General features: G+C 38.8%; 1 protein-coding gene across 1 annotated transcript; it reads right to left on the reverse strand.

The window, feature by feature from the left end:
* Window positions 1–859: 859 nt before the first annotated feature.
* LOC111318868 (uncharacterized) lies at window positions 860–10499 on the reverse strand. Its single transcript, XM_022921731.2, has 6 exons — window positions 10365–10499; window positions 9832–9957; window positions 9133–9258; window positions 4757–4882; window positions 3820–4200; window positions 860–1344 (listed from the first exon to the last, which is right to left on the reverse strand). Exons 2-5 carry the CDS (start codon window positions 9916–9918, stop codon window positions 4072–4074), a joined length of 468 nt encoding a protein of 155 aa, XP_022777466.2. The 5' UTR covers window positions 9919–9957; window positions 10365–10499; the 3' UTR covers window positions 860–1344; window positions 3820–4071.
* Window positions 10500–14119: the final 3620 nt, after the last annotated feature.

Raw genomic sequence — 14119 nt, forward strand, 5'->3', positions numbered from 1 at the left:
AAAGGAACAAACCCATTTGGACCCACATGTATCAGTGAAGTTTCCAAAGTATGAATTAAAAAAAATTAAGGCCCCATCTTTCCAAAAACAGTCATAGATTGCAAGTTATGATGTTGATCAATTCTAAATTAGTGAAAATGGCAAACAAACCCCTGCAGCCCAAAAAATATTGGTTTAGGGAGGACTCTAATGCTTTTTCCTTTTCTTTTACATGAAAATCTAAACGTTTATAAGCTAAGGTTCACCCAAAAAATGGAGTTTCAAATATAAAGATACTGGTGAGTGGACAATACACGGCCTTTGCTTTACAAAAATTTAATGCATTGTAATTCTTCACCAAACGGCAATATACTATACCCATAGAAAACTGCAATATCTTGGCAACACACCAGGTGAGGTCCTTGATTATAATTTGGTAAAGGCCTTGGTTTGGAGGAAACGAAGAGGACACTTTAAACACTCGAAATAATATTGTAAACTACTCGGCTCTGCCTCGTAATTTACAAACTTCTCTTGCGTTCTCTCAGCATCCAAGGTGGGTTATCAGCCGGTACACCGATTTCAAATAGCCAATACACATCGATGTGGACCGAAACACATAACTGAACACGAGGGAATAATACACTTTTTCACGATTTAGTTTTGCACTCTTTTGTTTAAATCAACGCTAGATTTACAATAGTTAACCCAAGCTGAGACGTTTACGGCCAGCCCCATTATCTTCAAAAGAAACATAACGAACATCTATCAATAAATATTTTTTACCGACCAACTCCGTGAGGTCAAGGTGGCTGGATATTAGACAAGTTCTTCTGTTAATTTTGGTTTTTTCGTTTTTTTGTTTTTTTTTAACGAAGTCGCGATCTGATAATAACCAGCCATCCTGATCGTGCAAGCTTGGTCAATTTAGTATGTTTCAAAGATTTATTTTTAACATGAAATCATTTTATCTTACCTACTGGCGCCGTCAGCTATTTCATAAATAAAGGACTTAGCCGCGAGGGGATACGTATTTTTCCTTCGAGTGTTAAATAATATTTGAAAGTGGGCAGTTATGATTCCATTTTTTATGTGCGGGTTAAAAGTTAAACGAAAAAGGACAATTTCTATTAGAGACGTTTTTCACTACTTTGGCTTTCTGGTGTAGGGTGGATATCGTCGCGTTTTAATTTAGCAACATTTCGTTAACATCGCTCATCGGGCAGTATCTAGCATTACAAGAGTTGTGCCACCATCCCATCTCACATTTCTCGGCACAGTTATGATGTGGCGCTCCATCGTTATCTTGATCATATGTGGTAAATTTTTGACCATCAAAAAATTTCAGTATGCTGGAATACATTCCTAAACAAGTGAAAAGAAAAAAAACATATATTAATAGAGGTTAATACACAGCTGAGTCTCATTTCATAGTAGTAAACCATCGAATATAATTAAACGAGAAGATAACAGATATATGCAATTTATCGGGCGGGGTGTTAGTGAAAGAAAAGAAAAGCTGGAAAAGGGCTCAGTTTTTTCCTATACGGACCGATCTGGGGCGGTAAATGACTACTTGTCATAATGAGTCCAGTTGCTCGAGCATTACCCAATTTTTTTTAACATCAATGCACTAGTCTTCATATTAACAGCTGATTTTTGCAATCGATCGATCAGTAAGACTTCCGCGAACGAAAATAATTATGTGCTTTTGTGAGGACAAAAAACAAAAACAAAAAAACTCCTTGAGTTCACTGCGTCGAATCTTTAATTTTTATCTGCCAAAAATGAAAACATGTATTCATATTAAATGCGATTCAAAGTATATCGTTCTGAGGCAGAAAACTGATAGAGAATGGTTATCATACGCAAACGTGAGAAAACCCTGTAATACAACCAAGACTTTACAATGATATCAGAGGCCTTTGTGACTGCGACACATTTTTTTCGCCTTACCGTTATACTCCAGGCGCGAGAGGAGCTCTCTGTTAGACATTCCTCTAAAAGGATGCATAGCACGGCCTTTGAGAACTCGCTGTTCGTCAGTTTCTGCCAAATCCTAAAACTGTCTTTCGCTCCGTCAATTTTCTATAGTCGATTTCATAGGTCATTTAAAGTGGTTTCTTTCAGAGGGAATGTAGAATGAAAACGACAAAGAGGTAGCAGACAGACGATAAACACATATCAATTTCATCTCTGTCATTAACGAAATTGTTAAAAAAGTACAATTGCAGCGAGAAAGGCAACTGCATAAACAACGAGAAATCTCACGACTGCTCTTGCAATCATGGGTTTAGAGGGGACACAAGTGCGCAGGTAATATAAATCATTAAAGGAGCACTCTTATGAAACCGCCCTATAATTTGAAAACCCGAAAAATTCAGTTATTTCATTATAATATGAATGTTTAGCGATTAATAAAGCCTTTTCAAAAATAATTTTAGTTGAAATTAAATTTTAGGGCGAGAAATTACGATTTGAAAACCGTTCCGCCATTAATTTTCGTAATGACTTGTCAACCTCAAGAAGACTAGCGCGAGTTTGGAGATTACTAATTTTGACGCGCCGTGCTCGTGGATAATTTTCAAAAACAGTATTTTGATCGTACATAATACTTTTTATAACGCTAAGACTATTTCACTAAGTTTCATGAGGTTTCTGTCTAAATATGAAAGTGTTTTGAGTAATCTACGTCACAATGGGAGTGACCGCTGACCGAATATAAGCTGGCCGTGATTACGAAAATTAAGAGCGCAACGGTTTTCAAATCGTACTTTCTCACCCTAGAAATGACTTTTAACTACAATTAGAATTGAAAAGGCTTTATTAATCGCTAAAAATTTATATTATAATGAAATAACTGAATTTTTCGGGTTTTCAAATTACAGAGCGGTTTCATAAGAGTGCTCCTTCAAGAGTGTGTTTACAATATCACAAAGCACGTAAATTTACAGACCTGATATTGTGGCATCAAAGAAAAGATGACAAGCTCTGCTTTCTCTATTTTATTTCTTTTTTTTTTTTCTTTTTTCTTTTTTTTTTTACTTAATGAAGAGAGGCGTTCACAAATCCTACTGGATCAAGATTGCAACCATTTAGTCGAATAAATACATCTTATTAGAGGTTTTGTTGACAAGTCGGTAGTAAAAATACTCAGCGATGCGACACACCAAAATGTCTTCTAGGGTATTCATTATCGAACATGCCAAATTTTTATTTCAGTATGCCCGAATTTCGCGGATATTTATTATCTAGGAGTATGTGACAGTAGTATGCGATGCACAACGGAATTGGCGCGTTGTCGTGTTGTTGTTTCTATTTTATTCAATAGATGATGAAATTCTGTTGTCACGTAACTGCTTTCCTTCTTTCGATTTCTCTAATAAACTTGGATCAGTAATCGCCAGCCATTCCGATTCTTCGTCGTCAAGAAAATCATTTAGATTGTGCACCTTTTTTTTCTTTTTTTTTAGGAACTTCAATCCAATTTTTCGCTTGCGCGATGCGAGAAAACCTGCCTTGCCGGTTCTCTGGAATACAAATACAGCGTGATATCTGTGCTCGTCTTGGATATTATTTGTACTCTACGGCAGGTAGTTGGATAATACTATACATTACAAACAGGTTAGGCTTTCCTTTTCCTGCTTTACAGAAAACGTTTAAAACTGCCACTTCACACGTAATGCATTTTGGTTGAGCGTAGTTCTTTAAAGCCAAGAGAGGATCTGAGATGTGATCGCGCTATCTGTTTCCTAGACATAGCCTACAACTAAAATATTTCATAATTGTACCTCAGTCAAAACCGACTACGATATACAGACATAAAAGGCTCGTCATTACCTGTCCCAGGCACCTCCAACGTGCAGTTAGTTTCCTCACTCAGTACTTTAAAGGATTCAATAGCTCTAAGGGATTCGAAATGTCGATCATTGGGGGACCAATAAACGTGAAGTTGGTGGTGGCTACTATTTGTCAAGCGGTGTAGTTTGTCCAGCCCAAGCCAAAAATCTTCGGAGAGATTTCCAAAGCCATTTTTATAGGCATTCCAATCTTTGCTGAAGTCGCACGAGCCATAAAGTTTTCTTTGGAGTACTATCCACCCCCCACCGTCCCTCGTTTGGTCACAGAAAACATCAAAGGCACCTGCACCGTCAGGATTAATAGTGAAAACTCCATCGCGACTTTGTCCAGTTCTGTACAGTTCGGCACAGTCCTTAGGAACTAGGAAAAAATAACTGAACTAAATCTTCAAGAACAAAATTCAAACTTCTTACGTGTAAATGGGTTTTTATTCCGGATTTCCTGCTCTCTATTTTTAATCAGAATAAAGAGGTTGATAATTAATTTCTTTATTCATAAACAATACTTTGGTTCTGTTTTATTTTTGTTAAAATTTCTATAAAAATTCGTTTGTTACCACTGGCTATAAAAGTCACTATTTTCACCAAGAAATACGACTGTGGGACAATACTCTCGTGTCACCGTTGATATTGTGGGAAACTCCATACTTATTCGTCAAATCCCATTTTCACTGAATAGTGAGAATTTCAGATATTTCTTAACATACTCGTCGATGTCCAAAGTTAACTCAACCGACCGTAATCATGCAATGGTTGAAATACAGAGTAAAAAGGGAGGAGAGGGTGGTTGGTGAGCTTGAGCAAATCTTAGAAGTGACACCTGAGGGATGAATTTAAAGAGTTACTTATTCATTTATGATATATGCTTAGTTTAAAGACTCATTTATCAAAAAACGTCATGCTTTGCCGGATTCTACCTTGGCAGTGATGTCCGTCCCCAACGTATCCAGGATTTCAAGAACAGTTGAATGATCCCCTGGTATTTGCACAAGTAGCATTATCCTTGCTACAATTATGGATATTCGCGGAACACTCGTCGATGTCTGAAATGACATCAAACGATAGGTGGAAGAAATGACGAGGCAAGGGAAAGGGTTTCAATATACATGCACCATGCGAGATCATAATGCAACAACTGCAACACCAGTTAATCCAACTAGATATAACCAAATCGATTTCAGATAAAATCATAGTAAGGAGGCGGAAACACCTATTCTTGCTAAGGATACTGGAAAATATCAAGAGAACTAATATACAAATATACCAAACAGCAAATAAAAAAAAAAAATTGAGCTCGTCTTCCATTATCATATATCATAAGTGATATATCATAAATGATATCATAAACTGGTTTGTTTAGCGCGTGCACTTCTCTGTAAAAGTAAGGTCCTGGTTTTGGACGAAGCAACGGCTGCAGTGGACCTGGAAACTGATGAACTCATCCAACAAACGTTTCGACGGGAGTTCGCCGATAGTACAGTGTTCACCATCGCCCACAGGCCTAACACCATTATGGACTATGACAGGTATTAGCAACGGTGCGGTGCGGTGCGGACGTGTCCTCACAAGCTCTGGTGTTATCTACTTCTTTATGCGCTTAAAGATGGCCATTCGTTTTCTAAATTGGTCCTTGTGGTTGATAATCCTACTGAGATGTGTTGGCGGGGATTTTCAAATCACCTCTGAGTTCGACAGCTTCGAAAACCAGTTCCAAAGAGTTGTTGAACCAACTTCACCGGGAATATGTTACGCTTGGATTACTCGTTGGCAGAGAAGCTCATTTGCACTTTCCTCCCATGGGATGGTTTTCTTTATGAGTCATGCTCGGATTACTCGCTGGCAGAGAAGCTTATTTGCATTCTCCTCCCATGGGATGTTTTTCTTTATGAGTCCGAACAAAGGTTTGTTATTAAGGACTCGGAAGAGAAAATGGTTTAAAAGCAGAATATCTTATTGTAGTAATACTACGGCCTCTTTTAACTCCATGGTAATATCTCTATTGGTTAGTGGTGACGTACATCCGCATCCTGGGCCTGAAGTCTCTTCACAAAATTCTGCGCAAATTCCATACAGTGAAAATGGTTTATCGCATTGCTTAAATTTCTCTCTACTGAACACACGATCCGTGCGTAATAAGACAATGGAGGTTAAAGATTTTGTGGTGGATTTTGATGTAGATATACTAGCTTTTACTGAGACCTGGCTGAGACCACACAATATGGATGATGTTGAGATTGGAACACTGTGTCCAACAGGTTATAGATTCCTACATGTTCCCAGGAAACAAGGAAGAGGAGGCGGTGTTGGTATCTTATTTAAGGATGTGCTGAACATCAACACTTCATTAACAGTTGATTATGATACATTTGAAATCATGGATGTTCGTCTTCGGAGCCTATATAGTGTCAGGATCTTAGTCATCTATCGTCCACCTGATAATTCCTCTTTCAATCGATTTTTTGAGGAATTCTCACATCTACTTGAATCTGTAACTGTGGAGTCTTCTGATCGAGTCCTAATTACTGGTGACTTTAACTTTCATATGGATTGTCAAGATGATGTAAATGCCAAACGTTTTACTGACATCTTGGAATCTTTTGACCTTAAACAACGTGTCTGTGCTGAGACTCATCGCAATGGCCATACTCTTGACTTACTTATAAATAAGTCTGATGATAACATGCTCAATAATATCAAAGTCTATGATCCTAACATCTCTGATCATTTGGCGGTAATGTGTGATGTCTCCATAAGAAAGCCCCAGTTTAGGAAGGAAGTTATCTTCTATCGGAAGCTTCGGTCTCTTGACATGGAGTCGTTTCTTAGTGATGTTGCTGACTGCCCTCTCGTCATCGACCCATCCAGCGATCTTGATCATCTAGTTCAACAGTATGACACCTTATTAAGATCAATAATGGACAAGCATGCTCCTGTCAAGCGCCGAGTTGTTACTATTAGGCCTGCTGCTCCGTGGTACACTAATGAGGTATCTGTAGAGAAACGTAAGCGACGACGCCTTGAAAGAAAATGGCGAAGAACCAGGCTGCAGGCTGATCGACAAGAATATAATCGTCAGTGCTGCGTTGTGAATAATTCGATCAAGTCGTTGAAATCCTCTTACTACACTACCATCATTACTGAAAACTCAAGTGATCAACGGGTTTTGTTTAATACAGTATCAAAACTACTACAAAAGCAATCAACTGCACGGTATCCATCATCTTGTAGCGATGCACTAGCCAATTCTTTCGCTGATTATTTCATTGACAAGATTGATCGTATCCATGCCACACTAATAGAGAAGAATTCTGCGCAAGGTAATGATGCTAATGAAGTGACTCTTGGTAACTACGTGGAATGTAACTCTGTGTTTTCAGACTTTATTAATGTCAGTTACGAAGACATCAAGGGACTTGCATTGAGATCTATTAATAAATCCTGTGTACTTGATCCTCTGCCTGCAGTGGTAATGAAGGAATGTTTCAATTTACTAACTCCTGTGTTGACTAACATAGTGAATACATCTTTATCTACTGGAGTTATGCCTGATGTCTTGAAGATTGCAGCTATGACACCGACTTTAAAGAAACATAATGCTGATTTCACTAAATATGAAAGTTTTCGACCGATTTCTAATTTGAAGTTTGTGTCTAAGCTTGTGGAAAAAGCGGTATGTGTCCAGCTTACAGACTATATTACATCTAACGGTCTTTCGGAAACGTTTCAATCCGCATACAAGTCATTTCACTCCACTGAAACGGCTCTACTGAGGGTTCAAAATGACATTCTTTGTGCTTTAGATCGTAATGAGTCGGTCATACTGGTACTTTTCGATCTGTCGGCGGCGTTTGATTCGGTGGACCATACTCTTCTATTGACAAGGCTGTCTACTTGTTTTGGTTTTCAAGGAACTGTGCTTAAGTGGCTGAAATCATACCTGTCTTCACGAAAGCTGTTTGTTAAAGTTGGGAATAGTCATTCTTCACAACGTGCATTGAAGTGTGGTGTCCCTCAGGGATCAGTTCTGGGCCCTTTGTTGTATTTGTTATACACATCACCTATTGCGAACATAATAAATGATCATGGACTATCATACCATCTATATGCTGACGACACCCAATTATATATTACCTTTAAATCTGCCAGCTTGAATGACATCCAACAAGTGAAGTTGAGAGTGGAATGCTGTGTGAGGGACATTGATGAATGGATGATAAGAAACTATCTTAAACTAAACCAGGACAAAACGGACCTTGTAGTCATCAGTTCCAGATTCCATCCCATGCCTGACATCGGTCACATTACTGTTGGTTCTGAGTGCACTGCACCTCGTGACTCTGTTCGTAATTTAGGGGTTCAGTTTGATAGCATATTTAGTTTTGAGGAGCACATTAAGAACATTTGTAAATCATCATCCTATCATTTGAGAAATATTGCTAAAATCCGCAAGTACTTAAGCCAAGATACATGTAAAATCTTAGTCCATGCATTTATTAGTTCGAAAATTGATCACTGTAATTCCTTATTACATGGCCTTCCTAAGTATCTGTTAGCTAGACTACAGGCAGTTCAGAATGCTGCAGCTCGTGTTGTCACATTGACACCGAGGCATGTTCATATATCTCCTATTTTAATTAATCTTCATTGGTTACCAGTTGAGTTTAGAATAACTTTTAAAGTCCTTTTATTGGTATACAAGGCTCTTCATGGCCTTGCACCTTCTTATATTTCTGACCTTTTGAATTTTAAAACATACTCTAGGTCATTGCGTTCTTCATGTAAAGAATATTTAGTGGTTCCAAGAAGCAGATTGAAAACATATGGAGACAGAGCTTTCTCTATTGCAGGACCTAAATTGTGGAACGATTTACCTTTAGAGATTAGGAAATGTGCTTCAGTGGCAACTTTTAAGCAATCCCTTAAAACTTTTTTATTTAAGTTAGCATATAGGTTATGAGATTCGTTTTGTTTTGAGATGTTTTTGATTTATATAGTAGATAACTTAGGCTATATTTGAATTATATTGTATATTGTAGATATTTTATATTATATATTTTTTATATTTTATTTTGTAATTAGGTAGCGCTTTGGACAATTATTGGATTTTAGCGCTATATAAATAAAATTATTATTATTATTATTATTATTATTACTATTATTATTATTATTATTTGATACCACGATATCAGATCACCGCAAATTTTACAGCCATTTTCAATGTTTTCAAGCAGATTGGTATTTATACTTGCCCATTGATATTGCAAAACATTACGCTCTAAATAACTTTCATCACCTTTGCAGTTGTATCCGTCCCCTTTGAATCCAAGATCACAAGAGCAGCTGAACGATCCCTTGCTGTTTTCACAAACAGCGTTGTCCTCACTGCAGTTGTGGATGTTTTCAGCACACTCGTCGATGTCTTATATGAAATCAAAAGACCGGATTCATAATCGTAATAATACTGACGTGGTGGTAGTGGTTGTAAGGGGGGGGGGGGGGGGTTAATGTTAAAGTGTTTCAGGGCAAATTTTAATTCAACCTTAGTACATCTAGTTTTTATGGTAAAAGTAAGTGTTGAATCTGATCTTTAAGCGCAATTCTGAGGGATAAATCGAGATAAAAGAGGTTCTTATGCCGTTCAGTCCAAAATATACGTTGTAATTCTCGAAAACAGATCTTATGGATCTGGGTTGGGTTGTTCAAAGGTGGGTTAGGATAATCTAGGGCTAGTGTGAAATTTGATTTCAGATCTGCAAGTTTCAAAAGAGAATTCAGTATAATTATTTTTGTCTAGAATCTTGTGATTGGATGCTTTGAAAAGAATAAGGAATATTTTTCCAAAAAGATATTTGAATAGAGAATTAAGGAAACGTGGATTAAAATTTAAACTTGGGTTAGTGCTAATCGCCCTTTGAACAACTGGAACCAGCTGAATGCTGTGCGAACTATTATAGATATGCATCATGGTCTGAAGTGTATATATTTTTTTCACCTGAGCAGTTCTGTCCATCTCCGCGGAATCCAGGTTTACAAATGCATTCGAATGATCCCTTGTTATTCTGGCAAGTTGAGTTTCCATGAGAACAGTTGTGGGTATTTTTCTCACATTCGTCGATGTCTGATATAAAACCAAGAATGATACAAATGATCATGATAAAGCGTAATGATGGGGAAGTGTGGAGGATGTGACTTTAACCTAAAAGTAAGGTAAAAAAACAGCTGCTCTAAAACATTCGTCGGGTCCTTCAAATCAAAAGCTTTAAACAAATTCAAAACTAGGAATTCCCCCCGCGTGGCGCCATTTGACAAGACAGGAAAATTATTTAGTTTTCTATGGGTATACAGGTACTCACACAATAGAAATTAGCCAATCAGAGCGCTCGTTGTGTCCAAGTTATGTCATAAAACAGCATCATCTTCCGAATAATATTAGGTTACCATTTAAGGTGCCTTTGTTTCGGCCACTTCTATGTTTTTTTTCCCACTGATACGACAAAGCATTATGTTCTAACTACTATTTAGTACCTGTGCAGCTGTGTCCGTCACCACTGAATCCTGGTTTACAAATGCACTTGAATGATCCCTTCGTATTGTTACAAGTGGCAGTTATATCGCTGCAGTTGTGGCTGCTTTGAGAGCACTCGTCAATGTCTGAAATTAAATCAGTGGTCCACAACAATAAGGCTGATAAATAACAAAAATGAAGAGGGGCTGAAACCTACAACATGAATCTGAAAACAACAAGTTGCTCTAAAGGAAAAAAAACTCTAACGTCGCTATACTGCCAATAGAGGCTGGCTGAAGCTCTTTCTGACCACTTAGACAAAACCATAAAATGTAATGTTCTTAAATCATACCATGTCAGGAACTCAGTACTTGAGTTTGCAATCGAAAAGCAATATACTGGTCCGTGGCATTCTTAAGGGGAAAGGAATACCAATGGATTGCATCTGTTTCATAGGATCGTATTCTGCAGAATTTTACATTCGCATCCATGTCCATCTCCGCTGAATCCAGGATTACAAGAGCAGTTGTAAGATCCCTCGATGTTTGTGCAGTTGGCGTTCTCGCTACAATTGGGGTTTTGAACACACTCGTTGATGTCTGAAATGAACTCGAAATCAGCAGACTGTTAAAAGAAATTACGAAGAAGGGAAAGTGTAATGGTAATACTTTTAATTGATCTATCAAAATGCTAAAAATGGTATTCACAACAATTCTATCAATAATTATACATGGGGAATAGTGTTGGTATCTTTCTTTTGAAACATCGAAGTCTGAATAAATTCAAAATCTAATAATGTGGTAAACCTAAAAATATCTAATACTGTACAGACAAGCAAAAGGTGAAAGGCTAATCTAAAACACTACATACAAGGCTGCTAAGAAGCATTAAAAAACGTCAATGGCTCCTTTAGGAGCTACGATTTCAACATCACAATTCAAACACAGCGCGGCGCTTCACCCACGATCCTCGAAGGCAAACCAGGGCCGTCCGAAGGAGGGCAAAGGATGTCCCTGCTCGGATCCAGGAAATTTTTTGCGAGTACTGTTCTCCTTTCTTGGTGGCTATCAGCTCAGGCAGTCGACTGTGATATCTTATGCATTCCTTCCCCCTCCCCCCAGTAATTGTAAAACAAGTAACACAGAGGCGTGAACGAGCCATGCTCAACATTCAAAACTCTCCTTGAGTACAACCGCTTCTTTTCGTCTTCATGGATGCGATAAATCTGCTGTGGTTCCTGGTCCTTTTAAGACTCGGCATTAGGTTGGAAAACCCTCATACCAAAGAATGCCGAGCTCTGGAGATCCCAGCAGCCACGCCCTCGAACGTCCAATCTTGCGTCTTGTGCTCTATTGGACCCTCTACTGAGCTGCTCTTCAGTGATGTCTTGGAGAACTGGCTCGACCTCGACAACGCTACAGATTATACTCAAAAGGCTGGCCTCAAGGTATCTTGACTCATTATGACATTGGATTAAAAACCCCCTCGTTTAAAAATCACTTCGTGGTCTACCGTGAATTTTTCTCCACACGCAGATACTGATGGAATGTCATCGAATGGCCAATCATAGCATCACGAACCTCTCTCTTACTAAGGTTCAAACCATGTTCTTGAAGGGGAAGAACTGTGAGCCATACAGAGGAGCCTTTTCCTTGCGCTAGTTCTACAGCTCGCTTGGTCATCCCTGAGGCAATTTGTTTTAGGTTATCTGAAATCTCTGAGAGTTCTTCAGCTTTTCTACGTTTGACAGCCTGACGCCCAAACTCGAGGAGGGACTCGTTGGGTAGTTAATGAGTTTGAGCCATGATATGTTCCACGAGAGGAGATGTTACCTGAATAGATGATACATGTTCGCGTGACACCTCGTGACATGGGTTGCTCATGCCCAGGCCGCCTAGGCGCACTGGTAGTGCAAGAACATTTCTATCCAGTTTGCTACACTTGCGCTCAACGATTGGTGGTATAAGGACCTCGGAAATAGTCTTTTCAAGTGCCTCTAGAAGATTTTGGATATCAGGGAGAGTTCGTGGGAAGAACGCCCAATGATGTTTTAAACCAAACGTGTTGACGGCATAGCTGGCTTGCGGTTGAACCTGTAAAAATTCGGCAAGGTAAACAACTTCATTAACCCAGACTTCTCGTTGACTTAGTCTTGCAAATAATCTTATGAGCCTATCACCGCTCCAAGATGCTTCTGCCCCTCTACTGTCACGTTAATGCCTGTATCTTTTTAAAGCTTCTCTAACAAGTGCCTCCTTTTTTGGCTTTGCAATAATCCAGCAATTTTTTGCGTTTGGAAAGTAGTCAACATCTTCACCGAATGTATTGAGACCATCCCCCCATTGCTTGATTTCTGAGATAGTGGCAGCTCCACTAGCATCATCTGCAAACCAGTATTCCTTTACATCCAACATGGCCTATAAACTAGTTATCAAGGGCTGGATGCTGAGAGCATATAGTGCCATAGCAAGTGGGTCGCCTTGATATGTTCCCTCGGCTGATGTTATCTCTTTGCCACCGGTGATAACTAACCGGGCGGAATGGCGATATATGTTTATGGTGTGAACTTCAATGACAGAACAGAGAACGCGGATATTGCGTAAAGCCGCTGCCTTGTTAAAGGCATTAAATGTATTAGACGCGTCACTGTCATCTGCTTCGAAGACTCTATGCATAGCGCGTATTGCAGCTTCGGTCCCTGATTTCTGTCCCACACATAATTGTAACGAGCCACTTGCCTCAACTACATCCGGCTTGGCTATATTCATGACGCACCTCCCGCATATTCTCCTGATCACTTCTCCAACTCCTATTGGCCTCACAGCATTCTCTCCCTTATCTAGAGGGACGAGGCGACTCAATACTAATGGCGCTATGGTTGAAGGATCAATGTATTGAGTGCATAGAGTCTTTTGCCATTGTAGCTATCGCCTCACACAGCTTTGTCGATGACTGTTTGAACGATTTACAAGCCAGCACTCGTCTGAAGCTGTTTGCATCAACACCACAGGGACTCCTAGAACCTTTTGCTCTGAAAGCAGCTTGTCTGACCGTCTCACCGTTGATCCCAGAGTAAACTGATTCAGGAAATTCGTCACCAATCGGCCCAAACAGGAGTGAGCCCGACTTAGCTGAGGATTGGGGTGTTTTAGCTGTAGTTGCACCATAACCTCATCGGTCAGCGGTAGTACGCCACCACTGGTACTTTCGCTCAGGAAGCGAAAAGCTGAATTTATCTGACCCTTGAGCACGAGTTTGGTGAACACCTTCGATTTACTACGTGAATCTGTAGATCTGAGTTTTCCTATTCGACTTTTAAGAATCCGACCTTCGCGCAGCAACTAGAAATGGCAGTACTATTTATGATGATAATAATAACGGTGATAATAATGATAATAACGGTAATAAGAGAGATGATGAAAAACCTCTGTTAAAACTCAAATACCACCTCACAATAATCCTAAATTTGCACTGATTTTAAACTTGTATGGCTAAAGCAAAATAAGGGTTCACTGGTAAAATAATAACTTATAATCATAGTTTAAAATGATGATGATGATGATGATGATGTTGATAAAATTATAATAGTAATAATAATAATAGTAATACAAATAATAATAGCCAATAATAATAATAATAATCAAGAAACAATGAAAAATGATAAAAACAAAATCAAAAAGCAAAAACATAAAAAATAGCGCTTACCTTATTTTCTTAGATACCCCAATATTACATCTCCGTCAAGGTTATCGCTTTCTATGCATGTTTGCAAGTT

Source organism: Stylophora pistillata, chromosome 2, assembly GCF_964205215.1.
Source record: "Stylophora pistillata chromosome 2, jaStyPist1.2, whole genome shotgun sequence".
NCBI classification, from domain to species: Eukaryota; Metazoa; Cnidaria; class Anthozoa; order Scleractinia; family Pocilloporidae; genus Stylophora; species Stylophora pistillata.